This window comes from Corapipo altera, unplaced genomic scaffold (genome assembly GCF_003945725.1).
Source record: "Corapipo altera isolate COAL_440 unplaced genomic scaffold, ASM394572v1 79, whole genome shotgun sequence".
NCBI classification, from domain to species: domain Eukaryota; kingdom Metazoa; phylum Chordata; class Aves; order Passeriformes; family Pipridae; genus Corapipo; species Corapipo altera.
Genome location: NW_020884927.1, coordinates 3,757,201 through 3,780,024, shown reverse-complemented (window position 1 = coordinate 3,780,024; position 22,824 = coordinate 3,757,201). Strand labels below are relative to the sequence as shown.

The 22,824-nt window shown below is 40.6% G+C and overlaps 1 protein-coding gene across 1 annotated transcript in view; it reads right to left on the bottom strand.

Moving 5' to 3' along the window:
• TEDC1 (tubulin epsilon and delta complex 1) overlaps window positions 1-22,824 on the bottom strand; it is a 69,895-nt gene that overhangs the window by 44,648 nt on the left and 2,423 nt on the right. The window contains exons 3-5 of the mRNA XM_027658357.1: window positions 17,052-17,254; window positions 6,135-6,305; window positions 432-530 (exon numbers count right to left, since the gene is read on the bottom strand). Coding sequence (XP_027514158.1) covers window positions 432-530; window positions 6,135-6,305; window positions 17,052-17,254 — 473 coding nt within the window. The remainder of the gene's footprint in view (window positions 1-431; window positions 531-6,134; window positions 6,306-17,051; window positions 17,255-22,824) is intronic.

Below are 22,824 nucleotides of genomic sequence, written 5' to 3'. Positions count from 1 at the left end.
TATTAAAAGAAGTGAATTATACTACTTCAAGCAATAAACTGAAACATCTATTATAATTGAGAACAGCAGAAATCTATACTTAAGGGTAAAACAGTACACTAGAAAAATGATGTCCTAAGAGGTTCTGTCTGAATACATTAAGGAACCACTTTACTCTAAGGATGACTGAGCATGGAGCAGGTCACTTTGGGAAGCTATGGAGTCTCCAGCCTTGGAGATATTCAAAAGCCATCTGGACGTGGCTTAATACCTTTGAGTTTATGTTCTATCAAACCAGATTTGGTGAATACAAGTTATAACTGAGGATTCAGTATATAAGCCCGTACTTCTGTTGGAAACCAAGTTAAAAAAATGTTATAGGGAGGGCAGTCTTCTCCTGAACAACATCTGTGTAAAGCATACCGAGCATCCAAGAATTACAGAAGCATTACCTGCTTGTAGTTCTCCGGTTGTCTAACGAGATCTGTTTCTGTGACAGAAAAATGTCCAAGGACCTGGTCCACATGGGAGCCACTAGTGAATAAATGGATCTGAAATAGATTGATTTAAAAGATATTTGTAGTGCAAGGACCAGATCATTTGCAAGATCATTAGCTAACATCTAACAGTTGGTATGGATTGGAATGGTGATGTGAACCAGTAGTTACAAGCCCATTCCCAATGTAACTACTACCACCAATACAACAGACCTTTTTAAAACAGCCAGAATGGAAAGGATGAACATGCACCACAATTATCTCACAAAACAGTCCATCTGGTAGTGTTACCACATGCAGGCATTGCAATCGCTGATGCCACAGTAAAACTGAAAGATTTCTCTTTGCATCCTGTTCTGAAGTCATTTTCCTTACAGTACACATGCTCTTGTGCATAGCATGAAAGGAGAAACCATTTACAAAGATAGTAGGAGTCTTAACACAGCTAAAGGATACCCTCAGAATAATTTTTTATTTCTTCCTTTGAAGTAGAAAATGCTACCTAGTTACAGTAAGTTTCTCTTTTGCTGCGACACACTTGGCTTTTGCTTACCAAGACCTTGTCCCAGCTGCACTGGTGCTGGTATCATCAATTACTTGATGAAGAAGCTTCCCAAGTTAGTCAAGGGAACAATAAAAAGCAATTCCTCCTATTCAGAGCTGATCCCTTTGTTACTGTAATAACTGCAGCTGCCAAACAAGACAGCAGTGCACATTTGTCAGACAATCACTCATATTTCATTAATATTTCTGCCAGAAGATGGAGAATGTTTCCTGCTTTTCTTTCTTTATTCTAATATGAACTTTATCATACACTTGGGTATTGACAACCATTTTAAAGTTGACAGGCACTGGGTAATTATCAACCCTTCCATGAAACTTCAGAATATTTTAGCGTTCCTTTCCCAAAACTCACTTCTGGTGGCAACCATCTGTCACACGTGCAGAGTTATGCGAGTTTAAAAATAAAAGAGTACCTCCCCACACAATGTTCTTCCTTTCTTCTTGCCACTCCCCTCCCTGCTGCATTCTTGTGCAACCGGCTGCCAAACCTTTGGGCCCCACTAGCAGTGAATTCCAGGCCCTTTTCAAATGTACATGGCAGCAGCATCACTGGCTAAAGCCCAAAACAAATACACTGAAGATGTAACAACAGAGTAATAAGGTGTTCCCCTGAGACCAACCTAGATGGATACTGGAATAATCCAGTATTTGTATTTTTGCTATCTGTTACTGATAATCACAACATACCGAAGATAAAACAACATTTAAAGAGGGAAATTGTACCAAGGTAAAAGCAGCAGGTGAAAGAGTGAGAGACAGAGCACGTATAGCTGTTGCTTCATGGCACTGGAATACACCAAGGTGGAGGCAGGAATCAGACTCTGATTTAACCTCACACTAACCTTGGCATGAGAGTACAGGCACAGCCCCCCACTTAGCACCCCTTCTGGGGAGTTGCCAGTACCAACTCCTAAATGCCTTTGAGCTTAGACAAGCTGCTCTCCCTGCAGGATGTCTAATCCACCTAAGAGAAGATGAAAAGGGGGCTTGTTCATAGCTCACACACATTTGCATGAGAGGAAAAAATTCCACTGCATCAAAGGACATGCTTTTGAGATCTAATGGTAGATTCGATTTAGGAAAAAAAGGAAAGATTTTCAAACCAAATAGACAAGAAATATATAACCACTGTAGTAATTTACAGAGGAACGTGGTAAATTCTTCCTGTCAAGACAGAGATGCATCTAACAATTGCAGTTTAGCTCACTCAAGAATTACTGACAATGAGGTAATTACCCAGCACCAGTCAGTCTCTGCCCTCTATTATTCAGAGATCAAGACTTTATCCTTGTTCCTTTACTCTTACCACATCATCAGATATATAGATATGACCAATCCAATCCACTGCACTACATCTTATTTTATATTGTTTATCTTAGGAGAAGGCACAAGAAATCACTCCATTCAAAGGTGGTGGCTCTCAGTGCTGCTCTGCATTCTTACTGACAAAACAAAACTCTTAGAGTTTCCAATCATATTATTACCCTTATTGTTGTCTTACCATGATCTGATAATTCCAATTACGTTGAACTCTTCTTCTATTATCAAGAATTCCATTTAATATCATTTTACTCTTACTAACCTATATGCACAATCAGATACTCACCTACTTAAAAAAAATTAATCTCTGAATCTGATTTAACCCTCCACTATTTCAGGATGGAAGACAGCTAAAAATACCCCCAGGAAATCCATCAGTTTTGCACAAACTCACCTGTTACACTCTCTCTTTTCACATGCTGATCATGGAACAGTACATTCAACAGACCACCCAAAAAATGTCAGTTTGAAACTATAGAGTTCCTACCTGCTTTTCTGAAACTATGCAAGGCTTCTCATTCACATTTTTTAAGGCAAAGCTGTAACTCAGAGACTAAATAACAACAGCTGCTCTCTCCCGTGAATTCAAGAGGGATCAAAAACTGAGCAGACAGATATTCCTCTGGCACTTGGCAGAAAGAGGGAGAAACAGAATAGAAGAACCAAGAGGCTTGCCTTCACACGGTAATTGATCCTTCACGTTTCCATATCATTTGAAGGCATATCAGGTAAATATGTACCGCTGAGAATTTCGAGGGAATTATAATGGTATCACTACATTATACTTTCAAAGCGAGCCAACCTGTCCGCAAAGAGAAGCCATTATAATGTTACTCAACAGCTCATACCCTCAGGCTGCAAAATTCCTCAGCAGCAGAGAGGTTAAGATTTCCCTGAGGAAGCCTTCCTACTACAGCAGGACATGTGTGCGTCTGTAGGCTTCAACATGCCTTCTGGGAGCTGAAATCACTGAAAAGCAGCTCATCAGAAGAACTAGCAGAGAGGAACAACCAGTCAGACCACCTAACAAGCAATTTGCAGCACATAACCAGCTGTAGCTCCAGGGAGGCTTCCCTCTTCCGCAACCTGCTCTGGGTACTGCAGAACTTCACACCATCAACCTTAAGTGGCAAGGGCAGGACGGAGCAGATAGAGGCTCCAGCAATATCCATACTGAAAAACAGTGGAAGAGCAGTCATCTTCTGAATAAGTACATATTTTCCAACCATGGTGTTTTTTTCTCAGAAAGCCCCAAATAGAGAACATGGTATTTTAGAGCCCACGTGAGTCACAGAATGAAATCTGTGTAAGTGTCGCCACTAGTTGGCAAGAATTATAGCTCATGATCAGCAGTAAATAAGACTGTTCCACAGCTGAGATAGATAACCTGGTAAGTTATTAAACAGAGCAAGTAAAAGCCATAATTATCATTTTGTAGAGAAAGCCCTCTGTAAATCTGTCAGCATAATTAAAAAACATAACACTCATTAGCCTTTTGCATACTGTGTTAGTGGTTTATTAGAAAAAAGGAGCAGCTCACGTAGAGGTCGTATTGGGTCAGCTCAGCCTTCAACACATGGAATAGTTTAAAAGTTTTGAAATTAATGCACCAGAATGAGGAATTTCTCCAGAAAGAGTCATGAAATATCAATTACTGTTTATGCAGCTGTTAAATTGTGCAAGTATGTTATATTTTATGTTACTGTAAATGTTAACATTAATGTGGCTCTGTAGCAAAGTCCCTTCAAAAGTCCCTTTTACCTTCCAATTCTCCTGCTTTTAATTCAGACTAAAATATAAATCAGGACATTGCACTTTATTACAGCACTGAACAGAACTCCCACAGCTGCACACATGTATTTGAGCACACAAAATATCAGTGTGGGATCACAGAGGGAGGGAGTTGGGCTCTGTTCTACCCTCCTCTGTTTACATCCGTGGTGGTACTACACACTGCAAAACAGCCTGACCATGAGAGTCATCACCAAACCCACTACTGCTTTCAGTTTAGTCCAGTGATGATTGTTGGAGAAGGTAGTAATGGCAGCTTTAGGAAACTGGATGAACAGACAATCTCCTTCCTGCTTATTCTTCCAGATTCTGGAAATCATGGTCCAGGGACCTGGCACCATAACTAAGCTGTCTCTTAGATTTGTCTGACTGTAGCTGTCCTAACTTTGGAAGAAATTTTTCCTTCAGAGATAAAAAATAAGTCCAAGTTTATTTCAAAGTACAACCTCCCCCAGGAAGGTCATCATCTCCTCATCTCCCCTGTCAACAAGTTTAGCATGTTGCCAATCAGCACCATCTCTTCATTATTTCGGTGTTTGATCGGTGTTGGACCGTTGAGAGTATCTCTGCTCGTACTTGAGGTGTTAGGTTTGACCTGCTCTTAATTCTTCCTTGGGCTCATTAACTGCAAGCTGAGGCACTGGAGCTGCCTAATGACTTGTTACTGTCAAGTACTACATAAATCAGACAGCTGATGATGGGTTATGGAGGTATTTGCCTCACCTACTATAAAAATCAACATACCCTGCACAGAAGTAGCTTATCAGGGGGAGAAGATGCCAATCATTTCACTTGGGTTTCACCTCTCTCAATAACATCACAGTCTGTAATCACAATGCAAAAGTCAAGGACTGCACCTGCACTTACAGTGAATTGTTATCTTTTGCTCCCAGGTCAGGGAAGCACATCCGCAGTGGTCAATGCGAAGCAAAAGGTTATTTCAGATGCTGCACATCTAAAATAGATGCACCGGATCTTTCCCCTGGTGCTGTCAATCAGACATCTTCCCTAGCAATCAGTTCACGGAAAGAACAAAATGTAACCTCGTTATAGTTTTCAGCACTGCTCCGTCAGACACAGGATTAAAACCAAGAAGGCACCTGCATTCAAAGGTGAAGATGATCCTGACAACTTTCTGATAAATGTTCTTGGAGAAGAAATTTCCCAAAACTGTTTTTAGTCTCAAAAGAAAGACGTTTTCTGTGAGGATTCTGGGTACAATAATAACTGACTCCATTTAAGTTATCCAAAGAGATAAGAATGGAAAAAGGCGGCCTAGGGAAAACAATGCTTAATAACTTTTAGAACCATCTTCAGAACCAGATTTTTACTTTGTCTCTGCAGTCACCACCACTGTCAACTCTGGGACTGAAGGCTGTTTCCATCCTAAACAGACATAACGCTCCCAGATGTGTGTGATTTCCAGACAGGCATCTAAACATTCATAAACAGAAACAGAACTGGAATCTTAGCAATGCAGAGATTATTACTGATCCCTGATTTAAAACCAGGTTGATTCTGGGTTCTGTTCAGATGTAGCCTAGTACTTTGGAATGGGAAACTGCATTTTATTTTGCTATTACTTTCCATATTTGTGCTCAGTATTTTGAATCCACGTTTCCAGGAAACTTAGAGTTCTAAATCACTACTTCTTGTCTGTGGGACCAGAATACTCTGTCTTGTTTCTACCAGGCATTTTCTAGAACAATCAAAACAGTCTATGGTTGCAGAAGTGACTAATGTGCAAACCTGCAAAGGACACTTTTATACAGTTATAACTTTACAAACATAACTGTACATATTGCATTTTCTCGTGGTTCTGCTGCACTGGGGGAAAGGTGGAGGTATTTACATTTAGAGCAATTCACTCTTATTTCCAGAAAAGGCAGAACTAGCAAACAAGAATAATTTGTACATTTAGCTCTAGCTGACAAGGCTTTTAAATAATAAACAACGTCATAGTGAGTTAGAAGAATCATTTACCTTGTGCAAAAGTTTGCACTGCTCTTGGTGCTGAGCATGCAGACTCTGCCATTGGAACCTCAGCCTCCCATTTAACCACTGAAGGTATCGAACATCCACTCTGTCTTCCAGCCCACATTCAGGTGTTGTTTCAGGTGTACCCTTCTGGATGTTAGGCAGATCATCTTCACACTAAAAGGAGAAAAGAATACAAAAACGTTTTAAATTAGTTTGAACACTTTCAAGTCATTTGGTAGTGAAAAACATACAAGATATATAGGCTAAAGAGGGAAAAAAAACCCCAACAATGAAGTCAATTTCAGCAGCACAGAGAAATTGTCATCTTTTAGAATACAGGACTGAGAACAGCCTAAACAAGTAGAGAAGTGTGGAATAAATATCGGCTTCTCAGCTGTGACTTGGTGAGCTGTCTCCTCTCCCATCTTTCATTTTCCATACTCAGGAAGACACAGTGTTCCTGAGACAGCAAGTATGTTCTTTACCCAGATGGGAAAAATCACATTTGACTAGATTCTAATATGTCAGAGAACGGATTTAGCTCCTCCAGTGTCTTCCTGAGACCCTATTTTGTAAATCAATGACTTATATAAGGACAAAATCGTGGGCCTGTGCTTACCCAGCTATTTTCTTTTCTCCATCCGGCATTTCCCATCTGGCAGGATAGAGGAAAAGAAAAAATGATGCAGCTGGCAATGGCCACAGAGGCACTCCCGGCTACAGTTTTATCGCCTGCCTTGCTTGTCTTGCCTTTCTCTAGAGCAATTTGGAAGGAAGAAGGGTGTCTCAGTTTAACGAGACAGAAGTGTTTGCTAAGGAGGTCAAGTTATGAAGAAGACCAAGCTCCTCCCCCTAAGTAATTATAAATGTGAAATTGAGAGAAGCTGTAACAATATCCACCCCACATTTTTTCATACCAACACACTATATCAAATTAAATCTTTCCAACCATATACATACATACATTACTCCAACTATACACATATTACAAATATTTACATACAAATACAGGCACAGTGTTATGCGTAGTTCACCCAAAGATAAGGTCCCCTTGGGGTATACATCATGTTTCTCCGTATTACTGCATTATCCACCAAGTGCAGCCTGGTCCTTGAGCAAAAACAATTCCACAAATGGGTCTGCCTTTGCTTGAGACAGGGTTAATCCAAACTGGATAATTTCCTTCCTCAAAAACCTCCTCTGCTGTGTCCCCCCGTATGATGATGTTGTCAATATACTGCAGATGTTCTGGAGCCTCACCCTTCTCTAGTGCAGCCTGGATCAGGCCGTGGCAGATGGTGGGACTGTGTTTCCACCCCTGGGGCAATTGGTTCCAGGTGCACTGCAACCCCTCCAGGTGAAAGAGAACTGCAGCCTACACTATATCAAAGGGAGAAGCAAAGAGTTTCCATTTGTTCATCTTGTCCCGCTTTCCTTCTGCTGCAGATAAAAAACCCAACAACAACCAACACCTTCAGCAGGATGAAATTTCTGCTTGGCCAACAGCATAAAGCAACACATTTCTATCATATCTCTTTCCCAAGGAACATAGGGGGAATTCCACCTCCCTCAGCCTCTTGCACAAAGAGATCATTCACATGTACAAACAGATCTCTCCATTTTCAGCTGACTCCTGCAGATTGCAAATTAAAAGGGGAAGAAGACATGGGTAGTTTTACTTCTGATGCTTGTAACACCATTTAAAGTAAGGCTGTCAGTTTCATACAGTCTACAGAAATCACATACAATAAACACAACCCATAATTCCAAATTATTTTACTGCAACATATCATAAGAAGTAGAAATAACACAGAACTGCAAAGACCTGGTTATTCAGAACAGGTGTCTGACAGGTAAGGAACCACCTCCCAGTTCTTGGACCCTCAAGACATTTCTTTAAAGTGGAAATTTAAAAAGCCTACTTGAAATATGACTGTTTTCAAGAAAACACTTAAGCACATATTTGGACCCACAGACCTTGATGGTATTTAAACATATGTGCTTCCCTGCTTCACAGATTTCCACGTTCAATAACATCTTAAAAAGATCCAGTTGGCAGGCAAAGCTGGAATGTAATTTAGGATCCAAACTGGAAGTAACAATGGAAACTGTAAAATTAAGAGAGTTTAATCTTGCTTTAAATGCACATTTCAACAGAATTGTGTCTTTCAACAGAAGTGTATCTATAACCATGATCAAATAACCCCCCATAACATTTCTTTTAACCTAAATATCACCAGTTGACAGAGTCTCTAATACAATGAGTGTTCCTATTATTTATAAGCACAAAAATGCTGTTCTGGTCACATAACAAAATGTATCAATGTTACAGGTTTTTTCCCTTTGCTCTGTAGCTCAGATAAACACAGGTTATAAATCACAGAGGTGCAGGGTTGGTAAAGGGCTTTTCCTTTTAAAGGCACAGATTCATCTTTAACAACAACAAAAAAAAAGACAGTATCCCCTTTGTGCCAACTGCAATGCTCTTCTTTTTCTTCTGCTCCTTCAGCTCCTGAACCAAGGCACTGTGTCCTTGGGCACTGCAGTCCTAGCCAAGTAACTCCGAGGTTCAGACTGTCTTGCCCCAGCCAGGAGACCAGGAGACCGTGAAACCATAGAGCTTTGATTACCAAGTTGCCCATAAACATCATAAGCCAAGCAACTGGATATTAGCCTCTACAACAGAGAAAACACATGTGTAAAGAACATTAAAAAAACCTCACATAAGCAGCCAGAAAGCCACAAGGCCAAAGACAGACTTGGGAATCCCAGATTAAAATCTGCACTTTCCATAATTTACAGTTCTGCTCCAACTTCCCTGTTAAGAGGTTTCAGAACAGCCCAAATATTGCTCTCCTGGGGATTGATCTCAGAAAGGAATGGCATTAGACTGAATTGCTTTGGCAGTACAGTGACAAACACCATGCAGAGCTAATTTTATTGTAGCAACCTGCCTTATTAATATTAAAATTAGGAAGCCAGCCAATGCATTTTTAACAGGATTTCTCCATTATTTATTCCACAAACTGCACAAAAAAATAATTTTGCTATGAAATACTTAGCCTGGCATAAAGTAAACAAGGTAAAAAAAAAAAAGTCTTACATATTATACTGTGACCTCAATTTCTAGTCCCATCTTTACAAACTAAGTCTATTTATTGCTCTTCCAGTGGGAGAAAAATCACTAAAATACCAGACTAATCTAGAGCCTTTGCTTCAAATACCACTGTGAATTTATCTAATCTATGCAGCAATATAGGTACACACCTACCTTCACTTCTGAGATACAAAAGTGCATCTTTTTAGTCCAGTATATAAAGAGAGCAGCCAAGGCAACTACCCAGACACCTTGATGACTTTCCCATACTTGGAACACTCCACACCAGCTCTGGAAGAGATCATTTTATAGCCACTTACCAGAGAATTGTTTTGCTTGCAAATTGTTTGCTGCAATTAATGGTTCTCTTTGATTTTATTTCAGAGAAGGCATCCAGCTACAGAATGGTGCACAGGCTTGCAATACAAAATCCATACCAACACATATCCATATTCTCATCACCATGTCAAGTCTATTCCCATCAAACTGGTGATATCCAAACTAGTCTTGTCAAACTGGACAATCTGGACCTGCCAAAACACCTGTGATTAGTGTAACTTAAGCAGAAGTCAGAATGAACCCCCTCAATTCCACTGTAACTCACCCCAAATGAGCTTTCTATCCTAAAAGCTCAAAGTACTGCTGTTAAATTTCAATATCCATTTATTGGTAAGGCTCAGAAAAGCAAGCACAAGCCTGATAGAAGTGACAAGCATATATTTACATAAACTCCTTCAAGCCAATTCCTGAACTGTCACCCTGCCCACACTTCACCAGAACCAGCTCTTGTGTGGCAAAAGATCAGGCAAATAAACAGTGAAGCCCATAACAAATACACACTCCTGGACACCATCCATCACCATCCCAACTAAGGTAGCTCACAAACTACAAAGCCTATCCCAAGCTCATAGACACATCTCTGCCTTTGTCAGAGTTAAACACGGTTTATGTCCTAAAATCATATATTTAAAATTTTTTGCAAGGCAGACTAGAAATCAGTCTCCAACACCACATGAGTTTTCCCCTAAGCATTCCTCCCCAGGCTATTTCAAGTCGAATTGTTATGAAAAAAGGTGCCAGATAATACTCAAAACGTGTCAGACTTGTGCTTATACAATGCAGCAAGTGCAAAAAAAGGCCAACACTGCCAAAGTCCTCATAGCAGAATTGTTCTGAGCAGACAAGTCAGATTCACAAAACACACTGAAATGAAAAAAGCCATCAGATATAAAAGTATTTAGAGGAAAAGAATAAGGGGTGGGAGAAAGGAGGGTGTGAAAATAGACACGGTGATATATCAATTTTCATCTACATTCCATACATCTGAGCAAATAATTTGCATGCAACGTGCTTAGAGTGAAATTAAAGATTACAAAGTCCCAACTTTTATAGCAGAAATGAAGCTTTTCTTTTCAGTTTGAAATATAAAGCAATACCATATTACCAGATATCAGAGAACAGGTCTACCAAGAGTGGATGGTGATAAATTAAACAAGCACTTCATCATATAGTTTATAAAAGAACAATGCAAGCATCAGTGTGTTTACAGACATGTGAGAAGGGAGCATTTTTTGCACTGCTTACTCCATTTGAGGATTTCAGTGATCTGGTATGGAGTTGCTCTGTTCATACATGTTGAATTAAACAAATTCCAAATATTGTTTTAATGTAAAATTCCTTGCAGAGTCAGGGGTGATCTTATAATATGTCACAAGCAATGCTGCAGAGGTAACCTCTGTTGTGCAACTTCATCACCCTTTTACACTTTCTGTACTATTCCTACTGATATGGGAACCTTTAACACTTATAAATTTTTACCTTAATAAATTTACTATGCCCTGTACATGCAATGGAAAAGAAAAGGTCTGTGCTGCCTGCACTGCTGTAAAACAAGGACAAGGCTATGGCAGGGCTGGAGATGCTCTTTTCTAACTACAAGCTGCCACCTGTCGGTATAGGACAGGCCCCAGCCGCCTCCAGCTCATCCCTGGAGCAGAGAATTGTGGCTTTTCCCCAGACATCTTCTAAATCCCTCCAAGGATCAGCTCTCCGCTTCCACATTTGAACAGCCAGCAAACAACCTGCTGCTCACTTTACCCATGGAGAAACAAGCCTATAGAAACACGGATAAGACATTCAACCCATGGAGATCTGCACTATGTCCTGTACTAACTCCCTGACGTTAATCCTTGAGCAGAGCAAAACAGAGCGACTGTCAGCTGAAACCACCAATGCACATTCCCAGCCCACTCCTCACCTGCAGCAGAGTTACTCTGGGTCTAGACAGAAAATATTCACTCAGTTACCACTCAACTACACTAAGCACACAGCCTGGCATCACAAAGGTGCATATTTAGATCCTCACTGCAGGGCTCGGGAAAGGCAAAGCAACCACATAAATCAAGCCAATAAAGCCCTCCTGCAGCTTTTACTGAGCGCTCACTCCAAACCACTCATAATTCAGACAATGGTTTTGATGTGACATAACATATGTTAAGTTCTGTAATTACACATCTTTAAACGGAGCATAATTTTTTTTTTTAAATTAAACACCATAGCCAGAAATAACAGCATCAGACATGCTTTCTTAATTAATACAGTCATATATCTATCTGCAGGAGGGGAAAATGTGAAAAGGAGCAATCTGAACAGATGAATGCAAAAGGGAAAGCACTATTCTCATTAATAGCACCATAAACAACACTAATTGGATTTCCTCCTAGACAAGGTACGATCCAGATTAAATTTATGTATGGAAAGATAGATGGTGTAAAAATCCACTCCCACATGATGCACGTACCAATTAAATCTCCAGATACTTCCACTTATGTTTTCCACAAACATAAGTGCTCTAGAAGTTATGCTTATAGTGTACTCAGCAATTAACCAAAAAAGTCAAATCCTGTGTTTCCGCAAGGCCTGTTAGCTTTTGAATTTCCCTGTCTTTTGTAAAAATTACTACTTACAACAGCACTCCCAAGAGCTTACTCTTGGCAAAGAGTGAAAAAGAGAAGGTGCTGAGGGAAGACAGAAAATGTGAACACAGCTCTTACCAATGCCTGCCTTGTTCAAACAAGACTGTCTGGCAGTAGCCACAGGCCTCAGGCACTAGAGCAAGTCAGCCCTTTATCCCATCCCTCTTCACTCATTTGGGTGGTTATTTAAGAGCTCTGCAATACAGCAAAAGCACTATGCCTTCAAAAGAGCGTGGCAGCACTGCCTAATCTTTGGAGCTGCAAGGTTTTAAAAGAACATGAAAATCCCAATGCTCATTGCATTAAGTATTCAGACAAAACATGGAAACTAAATATACTAAGACAAACACATGACAGGGTAGATCTTAACTCAGAGAGCACTAAAGGGCTCAAGAAATGCAACACAGATAATGGCTTGTACTGCATTTCCTCTGCCTGCACCTGCAACTCTGCCTGCCCATGTGCATTTGCTCCACTGTGGGAAGCTGCAGGGCAGGGGTAGCCCATGGAGAGAGGCAGATGCAGCACTCTGCATCAGCAGCACACCTGGAGCCAGAGGCCAACAGGAGAAACAGTACCTGCCCTGCAGGAGAGGAGAGGCAGAGCTCTGCCATGGGTAGGAGCCCTGCCATGCCCCTCTTTGCACAGTCCTTCTGTTCTCCCGAGGAAAATAAGCTTTATTTCAAAGGATCCTCCAATGTGAGTTAAACCCAGATCACTTACAGTGTGACAGCAAATGCAGGGGATGTTTGCATTTAAATTAAAAGGCTCCAAGGATAATCAGAAGGTACCAAAGGTACTGGCTGCTCCCCGTCACTGGAGGGCAGGAGAGGCACTGAAACATGTTATAATCCCTCTGTTTCCCCAACAGCCAAGGAAGGAGCTCCCTACACTGGATTTCAGCAGGGTACCAGTATGGCCACACTAAATTCTACTATTAGCATACCAGTCCTCATCTTCTTCTCCCACAGCTCAAGTGACTCCAGTGCCTGTCAGCAAACCCCATCCAGAACATATCAGCTGTAATGTCAAGTTCAAGACATTTTGCATTTATTTGATATTCAGACATTCTCAAAGAGGCAGCAGAGTCAATAAATTATAAGCTTTTCTGATCATTTCAGACTCATCTGCTAGAGCATTTTACTTTGACATTCTGCCTGGGGAAAAAAAAATCCACCTCTTAATTGTGTATTCACTGTGTCAAGCAAAATGTTGGTAACTACACCTTTTCCAGCACAGCACAGGAAATTGTTTTTCATTGGGAAGAAGGTTCCATGACTAGTTCAAAGCATGAAATTAAAGGAAAAAATAAAAAGATAAGAAGGAATAGCATGTTTATATGCACACACAGAATGACAGCGAGACAATTTCAGCTATCATTTGTAACTTGTGCTTTAACCAAAAAAAAAAAAAAAGTGTATTTCAAGAGTCCAAACTGAAATGTGCTCCAGTTCTTGTATGACAAAAATATATTCCTAATTTAATCATCTCTTCCACAAAATATTTTTAAGCCTACAGGCAATGTCAGTAACTAAAGACAAAAATTAACACTTCAGAGTTTGTTACCTATACAGTAAGTGACTTTAAAAAGTAAAAAAGGCAGAAAATCAAAGCTTAAGCATTTTCTTCCCTTAGTTTCTGGTAGAAGCCTTTACAGTATGGGTAGCAGTGCAAATCAAGAGTGCTAGAACAGACCTGTCAGCCACACTGAAGTGAGGGAAATTCTGCAGGAGTAACTTTACAGATCCTACACCCTTTGTTCAGGTTTATAGATGGCTTTTAAAAAAAGTGTTCCTTAGAAGCTACTGAATCCAGCAACAATAATAGCAAAAAAAGGGCAAAAGCATAAATGGTGAGAGTTATTAGGAAGACAGAAGGACAAAGAGAACTGAAGCATAGGGAATAAGGGAGGGAAATCAAAAAATGAAAGCTGACAGACTAATATAGCCCATAAAGATCTGGAAAGTAATTATGCTTCTGAGTCAGAATCAATAAGGTTAATAAAATTCCCTCCTCCATTCTCACTGGAAGAGGTGAAGAGGTGGAAAAAACCCAGAAAATTTATTTTTCTCTGAAACTAGTGCCAACAGTTTCCTGGTTTCCTGCTGGGGGGAACATCAAGCTTGACTGCTATGTTAACACTTTCCTCTAATAACTTGGTTTATGGAACAGCAGTGACTGTCAAGATTTCTGTAGACAACACCAGTACAGGCAGTATTCCTCCCTGGAAACAGAAGGAATGGTAATTGCAGCACTCATGGAGTACTGCAATTACCTGCACAAACCATCACAGATTTGGAGAAAGATAGGATGATATTACTAAAATTTAAAAAGCCGGGTAAAAAAAAACTTTAGTCAAATACCAAATGTGCTAAAAAGGTAAGTTTATATCAATTATCTGCCTCTCAAAGAGAGAGAATGTGCCTTTCAAGTTCAGTGAAGGAGAGTGCTTCCCATCCAGGTTTTCATGTGTCTTGTATACTAGGATTTTATATGTGTAAATAGGAATCAATGAATGGCACTTGACAATAATCTGCCTGTACATGATCACCAAAGCAAAAAAAAGACATTAAAACTGACACCAGAACAGTGCATATCTGAGATGGAAATCCACAAGGGGTGTAAAAAGCCTTTGAAAACCACGTCAGTCACTTAATTGCCCAGTGCTTTAAAGAAATAACAAGTGAGAATTCCCAGGTAGGCACTTCAGTAAATCGATGTGAGCCTCCAATTGAGATTGTACTTAAGTCTTTATAGATCTAATAGAGTTAGTGATTACTTCTTTTAAAGTGTTGGCCAGTGCAAGGTTTGAACTTTCACTTACTGCCTCTGGAGTCACCAACCTGCTGACAGATCAGCACAGTAAATTCAGAGAACAGACTTGCACTACAGCAGCCAGGAACTAGTGTTTGAGATGCACCGATTCCTTCCTCCCTCTCTCATTCCTCCTGCACAGCAGCACGGGTTCCAGTTTGTTCTTTTAACTGTCTCCCCCACAATTTATAAACTTCACGTTCTGGAAGAGAGCCACGGGGTGGAAGGCTAGAGAAGGCTTCTTCAGTCCTGCTCATCAGGGCATCCTGCTGCAGGCACCAGTATCCCGGCTCAGGAGGAACTGCAGCACTGCCCTTCCAAAAAATACAAGCTGGAGGCCACGAGCCAAGGTGACCTGAAAGACTTTCTTATCTAACTTCAAAAGCAGCCAACCCACATAATCATCCTAGGCTACTAACCATACCTGTCCTTACCAACAACTACCTCAAGATGATTTTTTGTTACGTTAGCCACACAAAGCACCACCTCTTACCACCTTTCATCACACTTCCACCAACATTGAGTTTATAATTTCAAGAATCACTTGGCTTTTGATTCTGAAGATGTAAGTGCACGTAAAAGTAAGCTTGTGGAAACCTTCCCCAGCTCAGGATCTAAAGATTATGAGTTCCATGCACCGGCTGAGCTCCATGTCCGTCATGTGTCATGAACACCCTTGTCCCTCTATGAATAACCGGCCTGAAATCCTTTAGAGCTGATGGAAGTGTTCAACTTGTAGGGAAAGAAAACAGTGTTGCTAAGGAACTGCAAAGGAAAAAAAAAAAAAGGCCAGAAAGTGGTAATCTGAAATGAAATGAATTAATTTCAGTGGCCCTTGATATGTTGGGTATTTGGCATATTATCAGCAATTTAGCAGGTTGTAGGCTTTGTTTCAAACTTAAGCTGAAAGAATACTGAGAACATGACTGCATCCTTAATTTAGGGATTAGCTGCATTCTCTCTTCTTGTACAACAGACCCTGTTCACTTTTGTGGATTTCAGACAAAATTTTAAAAGCAAACCACATGAATATCAGTTTGAACCACAGCTATGCCCACAGTTACCGAGACTCCATTTTTTCAGATCAGGATAAGGGGTAAGGATTTACCTCAAATTCATTCTCACTAGCAGACCAACAGATGTACTTTGCCAGTAAGTACTGGCTTTCATGCTTTGTTCATTTTGGCAGAGATCTTAGCAATGCACAGAATCAAATAATATTTCCTGGATTTTTGTTTCGCAACGTTTTCATTTCAGGAAAATATTTTCCAGTTTTCATAATCATTAAAGAGACCCCATGCAGTGGAAGATTTTTCAGGCCATTGCTCAGCTGAGAATTTCATTTCAGTTGTTTTAAAGAGCATTTCCTTTTCTTTCTCTCTTTTTTTATCAAGTGTATATATATATTGCAGCTAAAGCAGACACACAGTTGTCCTTCGCTTACTTCAGAGCAGACTTTCTATGTACTAACATCTTTTTATTGATGAAAACAACAACATACCCTGCTGTGTTCTCACAGAGGTTACAAGGTCATAAGGTACCTCGAGAGCAGCAGCTGCCATTTGAGACTGATGGGGTTTTTTAAAGCATTATTTGCCTTACCCTTACTTGCTCTACCCAATGGCAACACACCCAGCATTCACTGCTAACCTGTTTGCCTGCACTGCAGAACCACTCAAGACTCAGGCTGGAATCTCAGAACTCAGAAGCAGAGACTGAAGACATTCACTTACTTGCACTCCTCCACTGTGGTCTCACCTATACTGGAAATAGAAATCAGGGAATTCTGGCAGGGATGGGAGTTTGAGAATGAGAAGGAACCCAGATGACCTGCAGAACACAGAAAGCTTAGAGAAGGGAAAGAAAACAGTTTCCAGATGCTAGCCCCTGTAAGTATTTTTTTTAAAGCTGGATTAAGACATTTGTTTGCCAAGGTAGCAAGATACCACCCATTACACACTAGTGATAACACAGCTGCTGTCACAGAACGTTACTTACGGACAGGATAAGGTGAAAGGACACAAATGTGCTCACCGTGCACACAGAGGTTTCATCCCCGGTCCTCACTCTGTTCCGAGCCAAAAGCCGCTCCAGGAGACCAAGTCTGTGCAGCATCCAGGAAAACGCCAGCAGGAGCTCCCGACTGCCCGCTGAGCCGTCGGCAGGGAGCTGATAGAGCTCCGGCCTGTCATAGCCATGGTACCACAACGCTGACTTTACAAACCTGATTTGGTTATCTGAAAAGGAGAAAACAACTGAGAATAACACACCGCACTACTCACTGCATTTATCCATTCAGTTCCAGAAACTGCTGCCTCCTCTGAGAGCAAGATTTTTAATCAAGCCTCAGATTACCGGAAGTCTGTGGGGACTACAGTCTTTATCAACAACTGGTAAAGGGTAAAAGCCCTCTTTAAGCTTCCCCATTCTGATCTACAGGAACTACTGCTAAGGGAATAGAAGAAATTCAAAGTTGAGATCAAGGCCAGCGATGGCCTCTTGGAGATTAACAAAGGGAAAAAAGGTAACTAGCCATCCCCACTACAACAGGACTCCAATTCACCTATTCATTTTTTATGAGCTACCAAGCATGCTATGAATTAGTAAACACTCTAAATCACTTTGCTCCTGAATGAAACTGGAATTTAGAGATAGGGGTTTCACAGGCTGCTGCAAATCTCTGAGCTCCAGTGAGCAGACAGATATACAGCAGCACACCACATGCGCTATTAAATCCTTAGGAATGCTCTGATCCGTATTCCTTCACACCAGCAAATGTTACCTGACAGCTAAAAGACAGGCAGTACAGAACTGTAAAATACTGAGCAAAAAAAGAGAGAAAGTTACTATTAAAAAAGGTTCTGCCCAGTAAGCCCCAGTTCTGTGCTAATGCAAGGCTAGAATAAAGAACATAATTAGGGGACACAATGACAAACAACACATACTGGTTAGGAATTAAGAGTTGTAAAAGGAAATCCTGCTCAAAACGTTTCTGGAGTTCTCCAAAGGCAACAAGAAGTGATTAAGGAAGATTCAACCAATGCAGGACATTTAGACTTCCTAGTGGAATTCAACTAGCACAAAGAAACTAAGGCAACTGTGGTGGAGGGAGAGGAAAGGCCCTTAAATCAATGACAAGTGCCCAGGGGACAAGAACCAGAGGGCAGGAACAAAGAGTGGTTTCACATACTCTGTGCTAAACAGCTGCTGTTCAAACAACTCAAAATGACACTCAGACAATGTGACAGTGACAGAAAACTTGGTGCTGATGTGACATTAGTAGTCAAGAATGCAGGCAGATCGTGAAGAGCTTCAGAGCCTAACGAGGCCAAGCTTTAAAATGAAAGATAAAATTATTTTTAGAAAAAATTAAAAACTATGTGCACAAGGAAAGAAACATTCCTAATTGTACTGACATAAGAATGGGCTTGGAGCTGATCACTGGACTCAGGAACACAATCTTAGGTGATAAGATTTTTAATAACAATATCACAGTTGTTTCTTATGTGCATCCAAAAGCAAACTCAACGTGAGAAACACAGAAAAGACACTAAACAGAACACAAGGAACAACATATCATCATTGTCTATACTCACTGTGATCCTTATTTCTCTGGCCCCATAAAGGCTACAGAAGATTTAGAAAGAAACAAAGAGAAAGGACAGGTACAATCACAAGTACAGCTGCATTGTAAGAACTGATGAAGTAGACCAAGATGATGATTGAGACCAGATATGACAAAACTCTTCAAAACAATGGGTGCTGTGGAATGGATGAAGAGGGGATAATTTGCTTGCATAACATGCAACACAAGAACTGCAAGCCACCAAAGCTAGCAAGCATGTGAGTCAAAGCAAGTTAAAGAGAAGCTCTTCAGACATACATCAAAGCTCTGAAATTTCTGGCCATGGAACACTGTGGACTCTTAAGAGTCACACAGGCTCAAGGAGGAACTGGATTTACAGAAAGGGAGTTCATGGAAGCTTATGAAACGCAAACATACCCTCTCAGGACCGGGAAGTCTAAGATGTAATAGATTAGAGACGGAAAAAATACCCCCACCCTGAAAGTATCCTTCTATATTTGCTCTCTCCTTTCCCCAGGGCATTCACTTTTGACAGCTGTCACAACTGGGTGGAGCTAGAGGAATCTACAGCTTGATGCAGTTTACGCATTCTTACAAAGCAAGGAAGAAAGCTGCTCCCCTTTTCCAGTGTAATGCTTCAGTATCTCCACAGCATTTCATATAAAACACACACAAAAATAACAGGAAGCACAAACCTTGCACAATCAAGGATTGTCACTGCTGTCCTTAATTAACACACCAATTCATCACATTACATACTCATTTGCCTGGTCCTTGACACTTGTGTTAAAAGCGTCCCTTAGCACTGACACATATTGTTTGCTTCTGGCATCACCTGCTGATGCTCAAAAACCACATAATGACCAACTTCAAAACAAAACAAGAAAAAAAATCATGTTGCTCTCAAAAGGACTTTCACTAATTACAAGAGACTCCCACAGTGAAGAGAGGTTGATTTAACTTGATTTGCAAAATGCTAAAGGAGTCTTACCCACCAGGAGTTAATACACAGCCAACACACAGGGAGGACCTACAAGCAGACCTATGTCAGTAACCCTACAGGAGCAGCACATTGTTACAGCTCTGCTGAGACTGGGAGGAGCTGGAGACATAACAAGCCAACAAGGCCTTTGTGCCTCAAAAACCCAGAGGAAGGTATATTGTTTGACTGTTTGACCAACTTTAGGATTTAGGGAAACGAAAGTGCAGATCCTTAAGGAAATGCCTCCTTCCAGAGTGCTCCTCAGTCCAAATACACAGCTGAAGATGTTACCAGATTACTGCACATATTCAGCAGCAGGAGTAGAAATATGTGATTGACCACGTGAAAGCAACAAATGAACTCCTGACAAAGACGTTAACCATGACTGAAGAAAAAAAAACAAGATCAGGAGCATGATTAAGCACAGAGCTACTAATTTTTTGCAGAACTAATGTTTTGCATAGCAGAGCTCCTGCAGAGACAGATGGCAGTTTTAAACCTAGTTTGTTTCTGCATTACAGACACAAAAAGGAAACCTAAACACCTAAATCACTGCTCTTTCTGCAGAGCCTGTGAATGAAAAAAGCAGCTTCTCTTCACAATGTTAGGGTGGCAGAAATGTCTATGCTTGCTAAGCATCTTGCTGTAGATAAGCACTCCGATCCCTCATGCACAAGAAGAGGACTCTGATATTAGAGATTTTACTTTGATCACTCTTGAACAGTCTCACATGAGCAGGGTTTTCAGGCTGTCCTTTCCTTTTCTTTGTGCATCTGTCAAGAAAGGAACTGCCATAACAGGTAAAAGCAGAAATATTCCAAAAGGAAGGAAGATCAATACATGCTTTCCTCCCTTTTCAAAGCAAACAAGCATCACATGCTGCCATCTGCAGTTCAAGGAGCTCCTCAAAAAAATCACATATCAAAGTGGAGGAAAGGACAGCAAGCCAGGTGGTTCTTTCCTTTATCATTATCTCCCTGCTCTGATATACAACTCAGAACAGATCCATCAAGGCAATTCACCACCTGAATTTCTGTGTTGTTCTGGTCCTTTACCTACCCATGTTTCATCTCTCTCCCTGCAACACGTTGCCCTCACAGGAGAGGGTACAGATCAGTGTGAGCATCAGGCAGGAGGAGTTGTAGGTGAGTGGTCAAAGCATTGATGTGAAACTGGGGCTCAAAGAGCCTTTCCATGATCTTAGAGAAGTCACTTAGTTTTTCTCATCTCTACGGTGCTCTACCTAAAAAGCAACAGTGCTCAGACATATGGCAGTAAAGGTTATACAAGCACCCAGAGGACCAAGACGGATTCCTCCACAACACAAAGCTGAGAGGAAAAACCATCACTCAGACAGCAGACAACACAAATCACTCAAACACCTCCTCTTCGACAACATCTGATGGCATTTCATTAGCATTAGGCAATTTATAAAGACCCAACATGGGCCTTCCAACTAATCCGCTTCTTCACACATATTATTTATAAAAGTATGTTCAGCAAGTAAAATCAAGCTGGGGATGGTCCTCAGGATTCAACTCTCTTAAAACTATACTCAGGCTGTGCTCTTCCGCTTTAAGAATCCTGACAAATATTTTCAGAGAATTACAAGATGATATTCAAATAAGAGACATGCCTGGCAGGCTAAAATGGAAAAGAGCTATAAACCAAGTATAAGAACAGACACAGATACATTACCTCATTCACTCAGCCAAGAAACACCTGCATAGGTAGTGGTATTATGGGAAAATATTGCTTCAGAACAACATTTTCTGCTTCGTTTGTCAAACAAACAAAAATATACTGCAGCTCCAGACCTCTTTCCCATACTATAAAAACTGAATAGCCATTCCATAAAAGAAATGTTTCCTCCAGGTATCTACATGCATATTGCACTGGCACCTGGTGTGGCTGTCAGGTTGTTAACCAAGTTCATTGACTCTCAGCCTGAAGCGTGACAAACAGCATGAAACCATTAATCATGACTTCATCAGTAAGGTTATGCCCAGAGTATTTTCATAGCTTACTCCAACTCATACTGCACTGACAAGAGACCAACTATTACAACATATTTAAGGGGCTGGAGTGTACTAATGGCTTCCCACCAAAGTTTACAGTAAGTGCTTTTCACTCTGTGAAGAAAAAATTCTTCCAGAAGGAGAAACCAAGAGCCATGTGCAGAATTTTATAACCACTGACTGGCAGGCTTCAGTGGGGTTACTGGTTTCTTTTTTGCAAGAACATAATAGTTCCTGTATTTTAATACATCAGATTGTGTGGGCTTTTTTAGATACGATTTTAGAACTATTTTATTTTCTGCTAGCTAGGCAATAAAATACATCAACCCATTAAAAACATAATGCAAAAAGATTTTGCTAAATATCACATCACAACCATAACAAGAGAATTAGGAGCTGTTCTGTTCAAAGCAGATTTCAATCTCTTCTAAAGTTCACCTATATGACAAGATCAAAAACTGACTAATAAAAACTACTAATTCAAAACAGAAATACACACCTTGAAAGTGAGAAGAACCACTGTGACCCCACACAACACTTGCTAACTACAGACCAAAGTTCAGTGTCTCCTTTGGAAAAATAAAAGATCTCAGACCACTGGAGAATGGCTTCTCTTTTCCAGAAAGCTGTTCCTATGCTCATGGTAACCTTTATACTTGAAGGAGTCTTCACAGCCTTTCTCTGGGATCTGGCAACTGCTGCTCTCCTCATTTTAACTAAGGTAATTAAGAGGTTGTACAAAAACAGCAAAGAAAAAGAAAGCCTGATGCATGGACTAATGTACTAGACTTGGATTAGAGGAATCCATTTCAATTCTCTGTTGTACAACAAGATCTTGTACAAACCTGAGAAAGTTATTTGGTCTCTGTGCCCAAGGGACCAAAGGGACCTTATTTCATTTGCATTAAATACACAAGAGACCAGAGTAGGGGCAGAGAAGAAAAGCAGTAAAATATTGATCGTGTTCACGGCAGACAACTCAGTCATTTGCCAAGCAAAGGTAATTAGTGTCTTTTGAAAAACAGTATGGCTCTCCAGCCTGAACTTCAGTTTTAATCATTAAGTTCTAACTAAACAAGTTTCTTAAAAATCAGCTCAGCAGTGCTGAGCAGAACCACAATGTACCAGCAGAGGCTGCATTTGCTCTCTCTAGAGCCAGCAACCTACCTCGTGCACATGGAAATCTTGTCTCCAAATGCTACAGGGAATTAGTATGGAAGC